This window comes from Grammomys surdaster, unplaced genomic scaffold, assembly GCF_004785775.1.
Source record: "Grammomys surdaster isolate TR1022 unplaced genomic scaffold, NIH_TR_1.0 134, whole genome shotgun sequence".
Lineage (NCBI taxonomy): Eukaryota > Metazoa > Chordata > Mammalia > Rodentia > Muridae > Grammomys > Grammomys surdaster.
Window position 1 is genome coordinate 4603877 of NW_021604592.1, and position 9165 is coordinate 4613041.

At 39.3% G+C, this 9165-nt stretch overlaps 1 protein-coding gene across 1 annotated transcript in view; it reads left to right on the forward strand.

Moving 5' to 3' along the window:
- The window catches only part of LOC114617076 (hyaluronidase-4), a 12385-nt gene extending 11467 nt beyond the window's left edge, over positions 1-918 (forward strand). Inside the window, exon 3 of the mRNA XM_028762595.1 lies at positions 508-918. Coding sequence (XP_028618428.1) covers positions 508-918 — 411 coding nt within the window. The remainder of the gene's footprint in view (positions 1-507) is intronic.
- The last annotated feature ends 8247 nt before the right edge of the window (positions 919-9165 follow it).

Below are 9165 nucleotides of genomic sequence, written 5' to 3' on the forward strand. Positions count from 1 at the left end.
GGGGAGGGTGAGAGGGAGGGAGGGAGAGGGAGAGAGGAAGAGAGACAGAGGGAGGGAGGGAGAGGGAGAGAGGAAGAGAGACAGAGGGAGGGAGGGAGAGGGAGAGAGGGAGAGAGAGAGAGGGAGGGAGGGAGGAAGGAAGGAAGGAAGAAAGAAAGAAAGAAAGAAAGAAAGAAAGAAAGAAAGAAAGAAAGAGAGACAGAAAGAAAGAAAGAAAGAGACAGAAAGAAAGAAGGAAGGAGGGAAAGAAAACAATGTATGATTTGAAGAAAGGCAAGGACCTACATGCTGATTAAGGCTAGCTTGCTAGTTCAGCTACTTTGACTAACTAGAACACCTTCTGCCTCTAGAGCCTTTCTCGTTTCTGATGTGAGTCCTTTGGGTTATAGTAGAATTCAAGAATTTTCTGACTTTTGGTAGGAAAAAACCATCCTTCTGGTTTATTCTGAATAGTTGCCTCTGGCTCTATAACCTCTGATCCATTTTTTTTTCTTTAAACCTTTCCAGGAGAACTGTACAAAGGTGAAACGCTTTGTGAATTCTGACTTTGGCAGCTACATAATCAATGTGACCAGAGCGGCTGAGGTGTGCAGTCGTCACCTTTGCAAGAATAATGGGAGGTGTGTACGGAAGACATGGAATGCGGCTCATTACCTCCACTTGAACCCTGCCAGTTACCACATAGAGGCCTCTGAGGATGGAGAATTCACAGTGAAGGGAAGAGCGTCAGACGCCGACCTAGCTGTGATGGCAGAGAATTTTCTATGTCACTGTTATGAGGGATATGAGGGGGCTGACTGTAGAGAAATGACAGAGGCCAGAGGCCCCTCGGGGGTTTTCCTTTCCTCTAGCTCAGTAATAACACTGTGTCTGCTAGTTCTAGCGGGTTATCAAAGCATTCAATTGTGCCATAATTGACTTTAAAGGGAACTGCATCCTTTTAAGTAAGGTGTTAGGGAACACATAGATTTCACACTCTTCTCTCTTATGAGTTCCTCTGAGAGGCATTATAAATCAACATATGTGCCACAACATAAATAGGAATCGATTACCTTATTTGCTACAGTTTGGTTAGAAGCCAGATCTAAGAGCAATGCACAGTGTTTTCTTTCTTTCTTTTTTCGAAATTATTTTTTTATTGGATATTTTATTTACATTTCAGATGTTATCCCCTTTCCCCATTTCCTCCCCCACCCAGAAACCCCCTACCCCATCCCCCCTCCTCCTGCTTTGATGAGGATGTGTCCCCATTTACCCACCCACTCCCACCTCCCTGCCCTCGAATTCCCCCACAGCCTTCACAGGACCAAGGGCTTCCTCTCCCACATATGCACAGTGTTTTCTTACTTGAATATTTCACTTGCATTTAAATCAAATTTCATTCTTTTTTTCTAATTACATAAACAGGAGTGTACAAATGAATATTAAGCTTATTATTTCAAGCACATTCTCTAGATAGCAGTTTATTTAAGGACAGGTTACAACGTAACCACCTGATTCAACAGATGGATCATCTCAGTCATGACCTGGTCAACTAATTCATCAGAGAAGGTGAAATGCAGCGAGACTGTGTCAGCCTCAGCTTCACCTGTATCTGATGATGGACTCATGGAGGATGGGGTTACTACTGGTGTGGTTTCTTAGGAGAGTTCAGGGAGCTTGTCCCAACTCGTCACAGCCAACAACCTCTTCCTCACAGACCCTACCAATTTGCAAACCACAAAAAAGTCCAGGATCCACTGAGCTGTACATCCAAAAGCTGGAGCCACGTTGACTTTTGAAAGTGAAACTCTTTATTTAGTGAAAAGAAAATGTGTAAGGAAAATCAGCTAATTTGTCTCCCTCTGCTCCCCATATAAATTCCGAGTAGTAGATTTGGATTTAGGATCACTATGAACCTGATTTGAATTACGCTTTTCACTGTTTATGCGGTTGTATAAATCTTAGCAAGTTCTCTGTATTTCCCTTTATCTTTGAAAATTTGGTAGTATAATTTTGATCTCAGCAAATTAGCCCAGTAGTTTGCTCTGCACTCCTGGGTTCTTATTAATGTAGCTAATCCAGGGCAATCTCTTGATCATCAAAGAACAGTCAAGCTGTTTCCTTTTGTGGCCAGGGACCATTTATAGTCACTTAGGCATTGTGCTGTGGTCTTGAGAGACACTCTCACGGTAAAGGTTTTCTTTCCACAAAGATAATTTAATAGGAAGAGAAACTTAAGAAAGATATGATGATGCTGATAAAGAAGGGATACCACTTGATGTCGTCTCTTTTTTAACACTTTCAACCCAGGATCCCTGCTTGCCAGAGGTGACTGTGAAAGTTTAATTCTGAACTGTATGATACAAATGAACAAGGCTTTAATAACACTGTGAATGAAAGGTATGATTACATGCATAGATTAGCTACTTAAAAATTAATTTGTATATGAAAGTTGATGTTACCAGCATTATAGAGCATTTACAAAACTTTAAGAATAACCAAAGAAATCACCAATAAGCACCTTACTATATGCTGGTATCTTTTTGTGTAGTCTTTACATATATTTCTTGTAAAATGATTTTTGTATTGTTGTAATTGTAAAATTGGAATCATAAAAATGATCTGTGTTTCAATTAATGATGTGAGTGTTTTTCATATCATTTCATAATCTTTATACATATTGTTTAAAAATCCTTTTCTCTTCCAGTAGAGGAATTAAAGGTAAGGATTTATGCGAACTAAGCAGGTGCTTTAACAGTTACTTTATTTTGAACTAGAGTCTAAGTTAGGCAGGCCGGCCTAACTTAGAATTTGTTATGTGGCTATGAACTGAAGTGTCCAGAAGAAGCCACATCTATGTCAGAGATTACTATAACCACCACCACTACCACTACAATGATGACGATGACAACGATGACGATGATGTTTTCTTGAGACTGTTTTTTTTTTTTCTGTGTTGTCCTGGCTTTACCCTGTAAAGCAGGCTGACTTCACATTCAGAGATTTGCCTACCTCTGCCTCCTGAGTGCTGGGATTAAATGCGTGCACTACCACCAAAAGACTCTTAAAAGGCTCACTGACCGATAGAACTTCTGAAATTGTGGTGACCTAGAATATGGCAGGTCCAGGATCATAATAGATTGGGGTATTTTTAGTCGTCGTAGTAGCTATTCACTGACTACTTGTTCGTTTCACCTAAAATCCTTGTGACCATCAGGTAAATCTTCATGGAATTGATGTATGATGTAGAATGATGGTAAAACCCACAGAAGACGCAAAGAAATGCTGCAGCCTTGAGCCTTTTCTTTTTTCCTTTTTTTTTTTATTGGATATTTTATTTACATTTCATATGTTATCCCCTTACCCCATCCCCCACCCACCCGGGAACCCCCCATCCCCTTACCCCTCCTCCTTCTTCTCCGTGGATGTAACCCCCATCTACCCCCCCTACTCCCACTTCCCCACCCTCAAAATTCCCACCCCCTGGGGCGTCCAGCCTTCATGAGGTCAAGGATCTCTCCTTCCACCTGTGCCCGGCAGGGCCCTCCACTCTTACATATTCAGCTGAAGCCCTGGATCCCTCCATAAGTGCTCCCAGGCTGGTGGTTAGGACCCTGGGAGCTGTGGTTGGTTGGTATTGTTGCTCTCCTCATGGGGCCACAAACACTTTCAGCTCCTTCAGTCCTCACTCTAACTCCTCCATTGAGAACCTCATGATCAGTTCAATGGCTAGTTGTGAGCATCTGCCTCTGAATATGTCAGACTCTTGAAGGCCTCTGAGGAGACATCCATATCAGGCTCTTATCAGCATGTACTTCCTGACTTCCACATCAGCATCTACCTTTGGTGACTGCACATGGGATGGATACTCAGGTGGAAAGGTCTTCAGACGGCCCCTCCTTCAGTTTCTGTCCCTCACTTTGTCTCCATATTTGCTCCCTTGAGTATTTTGTTGCTCCTTCTAAGAAGAACTGAATCACCCCCACTTGGTCTTCCTTTTTTATGAGCTTCATGTGGCCTGTGAGTTGCATCTTGGGCATTTCAAGGTTCTGGGCTAATATCCAATAATCAGTGAGTGAATACCATGTGTGTTCTTTTGTGATTGGCTTACTTCACTCAGGATGATAATTTCTAGTTCCATCCATTTACCTAGGAACCTCTCGAATTCATTGATTTTAATAGCTGAGTAATACTCCATTGTGTAAATATACCACATTTTTTGAATCCATTCCTCAGTTGAAGGACATCTGGGTTCTTTCCAGCTCCTGGCTATTATAAATAAGGCTGCTATGAACATAGTTGAGCATATGTCCTTGTTATATGTTCGAGCATCTTCTGGGTATATGCCTAGGAGTGGTATAGCTGGATCCTCAGGTAATGTTATGTCCAATTTTCTGAGGAACCGCCAGATTGATTTCCAAAGTGGTTGCACCATCTTGCAGTCCCACCAACAATGGAGGAGTGTTCCTCTTTCTCCACACCCTCGCCAGCATCTACTATCACCTGAGTTCTTAATCTTAGCCATTCTGACTGGTGTAAGATGGAATCTCAGAGTTGTTTTGATTTGCATTTCCCTGATGACTAAGGACACTGAACATTTCTTTAGGTGCTTCACGGCCATTTGAGTTTCTTCCATTGAAAATTCTTTGTTAAGCTCTATACCCCATTTTTTAATAGGGTAATTTGGTTGTCTGGAGTCTACTTTCTTGAGTTCTTGATAAACAGACTGAAAAAGAAATTAGGGAAATGACACCCTTCACAATAGTTGCAAATAATATGAAATACCTTGGTGTGAATCTAACCAAGCAAGTGAAAGACCTGTACGACAAGAACTTCAAGTCCCTGAAGAAAGAAATCAAAGAAAATCTCAGAAGGTGGAAAGATCTCCCATGCTCATGGATTGGCAGGATTAATATAATAAAAATGGCCATCTTGCCAAAAGCAATCTACAGATTCAATTCAATCCCCATTAAAATCCCAACTCAATTCTTCACAGAGTTAGAAAAGGAAATTCTCAAATTCATATGGAATAACAAAAAACCCAGGATAGCGAAAACTATTCTCAACAATAAAAGAACTTCTGGAGGAATTACCATCCCTGACCTCAAGCTGTACTACAGAGCAATAGTGATAAAAACTACCTGGTATTGGTACAGAGACAGGCAGGAAGATCAATGGAATAGAATTGAAGACCCAGAAATGAACCCACACACCTATGGTCACTTGATCTTTGACAAAGGAGCTAAAACTGTCCAGTGGAAAAAGGACAGCATTTTCAACAAATGGTGCTGGTTCAACTGGAGGACAACATGTAGAAGAATGAAAATTGATCCATTCTTATCTCCTTGTACAAAGCTCAAGTCTAAGTGGATAAAGGACCTCCACATAAAACCAGATACACTGAAACTAATAGAAGAGAAGGTGGGGAAGACCCTCGAATACTTGGGCACAGGGGAAAAGTTCCTGAACAGAACACCAATGGCATATGCTCTAAGATCAAGAATTGACAAATGGGACTTCATAAAATTCCAAAGTTTTTTTTTTTTTAATTAATCTTTTACTTGCACTCTAGAGTTTTTCCCCCTCCCGGTCTACCCTCTGATTGTTCCACATCCTATACCTCTGTGCCCCCCCCCATCTACATGAGAATGTTCCCACCCCCTATCCACCAGCCCACCAGACCTCTCCACTTCCTGGGGCCTCCAGTCCTTTGAGGGTTTGGTGCATCTTCTCTGACTGAACCCAGGCCCTGGAGTCCTCTGCTGTATATGTGTTGGGGGACTCATATCAGCTGGTGTATGCTGCCTGGTTGGTAATCCAGTATTTGAGAGATCTCAGGGGTCAAGTCCAAGTTAGTTGAGGCACTGGTCCTCCTATAGGGCCATCCTCCTCCTCAACTTCTAGCTTTCCTCTAACTCAACCACAGGGGTCAGCAGCTTCTGTCAATTGGTTGGATGTAAATATCTGCATCTAACTCAGCTGCTTTTTGGGTCTTTCTGAGGGCCATCACGATAGGCCCTTTTTTGTGAGCACTTCGATAGCCTCAGTAATAGCATCAGGACTGGGGGGCCTCCCCTTTAGAGGGATCCCGCTTTGGCCTGTCGCTGGACCTTCTTTTGAGGCACAAAAGAGGTATCTTTTCATCCTGTCTCAACAGAAAATACTAAGGCATCTGGATATTTATTCATTTATTTATTTATTATCGTTAGTCAAATTATACACAAATGTAACTTACAATACTATTTTGTCACTGTGCATGCAGAAATAATAACAACAACAACAATAATTATTATTATTAATTATTCCCCTCCCTGTCCACCCTTCAACAGTACTTGTTTAAAAGCAAAATGTAGAAAAAGTAGTGTGAGGCTGAAGTGATGGCTCATGGGATAGGATGCTTGCCATCATATATGGTAATATGAATTCCATCGCATGAATTCACATGGTAGAAGGAGAGAACTACCATTCATGAGCTGTTCTTTGATCTCCACACATATGCTCTGCAGAATGGTCAGGCAACACATACTCCAAATGAACAAGTAAATAAATGTATGTAATAAAAGAGAAAAAAAACTATGTCTTCTTAAAAATAGCACAAATTAACAATTTATAATTGTCTAATTTATGGCATACAAACTGATGTTAAGATCCTTGAAACAACCTCTGACAAATCAACATATCTATTTCCTAAAACACTAATTTTCATGTGATAAGAACATTTGAAATTTACACTTAATCATCGTATCCTGCAAGACATACTTGTCTATTCTATTCATGCTGTAAAATAGATTTCAAAATAAAAACATGTGTTCTAAGACTTTGTGTTGGCTAATTATTATTTTTCTACTTTCCGTATCTTTCTTATAGATTCTAACCAAGTTTCTACTTTTGTCTTCTATGAACTAAATTGTTTTATGTCCCCGCTATAACTAAGGAGGTGTGGTAGTTGTTCTTTGCTCATACCGTTTAGCATACCTTTCTGCAATTCTACCCATGTTAGCACAAATAACAGCATTACTTAAAGCCATTATGCATGCACACCATATTTTCCCTCTTTGCTTACGTGCTTGTGGACACTGATTTTATATCTTTCATGTTATGAATTGGAGTTCAGTAAATACAGTTAAGAGTGAAGATACCTCTTTAATGAACTGATTTCTAATGTCTCGGAAAATAAATGTGGGATTGCTATATCATAAGGCAATTACATTGTAAGTGTTTTAGGAATTACCATAGAGTTTCCTATAATGAATCAATAATGTATATTAATAATTAATGTCTTATAAAAAACTAATTTATAAATTAAAAATTTACATTCTCACCAAATGTGCAGCTTTAATTTTTCCAGAATTGTTATCAAATACTTGTCTTTTGTCTTTAACAATAGCTTCTATGGTAGGTAACAGGTGATACTGTACTGTGATTTTAACTGTTCTTTTTCTAGAAATATCTGTGCAAGCCTCTTGCAAGTTTGATACTTGAGTTGTTTTCTTGTTACTGTGTTGTTTCAGCTCTTTATATATATTTCATATATTAGTTTTTCATATTGTGTTTATGTAGTTAGGAGTTATTTTTGTGTATGTATATTTGTGTGTGCACATGTATGTATGTATGAACATATGTATCTATGTATGTAACAACAATTAGCGAAAATCAAGGTCATGAATTGAAAAGGAAATAAGGAGGGGTATTTAGGAGGGGTTGAATGGAGGAAAGGGAAGGGGGATATGGTATAATTATATTGTAATCTCAGAAAAGTAATTAAAATATTGTCTTCCAATATTTACAGTGTATTTTTACACTGTTAATTTCCCTCCTTGGTTTGCATACACATTTTAATTTGATGTTAGCTAGTTTGTTTAATTTTGCTGTTAGAAGGGTAATAAAAGAACATGAAGAATGAAGAATATCTATGGGACCAGAAGGAAATTATTAAGTGAATACAAAGAATTGTGTGTATTTCAGAAGGATAAGGGTGAAGAAAGGGATAGAAACCATTTGGTAAAGGAGTAGAGAGAAACTCAGATCCTCTGGAACTATAGTTTCAGAGGTGTGAGCCATCATCATGTAGGTGCTGGGAGTTGAAACCAAGTCCTCTGGAAGAGCATCTGGTGCTTTTGACTGCTGAGCCATCTCCAAATGTGGTATTTTTAATGTTGAGCTTCACCAAACAAACAACAAATAAAACACAATACAACAAATTATATACTTCTAATATATAATAGTACAGAGTAAATATACCCATTCCAAAATGAAGGAGGAGTCGGGGACATAGCAGGAGAGATTTGAGCAAAGTCAGAAAACATAAAGCCTATGCTTTGGCCTTCAGGGTGCCTTCCCATTCATCCTTGGGTAAATCACAATGTTCTCATTTGATTAGGCAAATCTCAAACTGTTACCACTGCTTTGTTTATAGCTACTTTATCTGAAGCTTTAAATTTGCTTCAAATTTAAAATTCCATTTTCATTTCTATTTTCGTGTCTTTATGGTCCACTTATTTTTCAAAACTCACAGGAAACACAGCTAAGTACAGTAAGCAAGAACCATTTCACACCCTAAAGGCTATGCTGTTTTGAAATTTTCTCTGCCAAATAACTTAGCCCACTAGTTTTTATTTCAATCTCCCTCAAATGTTTAGGATATGGGCAGTATGTGGTCATATTCTTTGCCATAATCTAACACAAATTTCTTCTAGCTCAGTCCCTGATACCTCCCTCGTTTTCCTATAAAACCTCTTGAGCTAGGCCTTCAATAATCACATTGAGTTCCCACCAGAATGTCCCATTAGTCACCATTTACAGAACTCGACGGTTTCACTGTCTCACTGTTCAAAAGTCTTCCTTATTTTCCCTAAAGTCCAGAAAGCCTTTCAATCACATGCTCAGGTGTACCATGACAAACCCAATTCTTTGTATTTCTTTTCTGTGTGTGTTACTTTTCTTATCACTATGGCAAAATATGTATCAAGTAACATCTGAAGGCTGGAAGAATTTATTTTGAAGCATGGTTGAAGGAATACTATCATGGTGGGAACTTCCAGGTGGGTATTTTCATGGAATTTTTTTTCCTGTTTTTAATATTAGGTGTTTTATTTGTCTGTTCTTGAGGTAGATCTTCCTTCCTTCTTTCCTTCCTTCCTTCCTTCCTTCCTTCCTTCCTTCCTTCCTTCCTTCCTTCCTTCC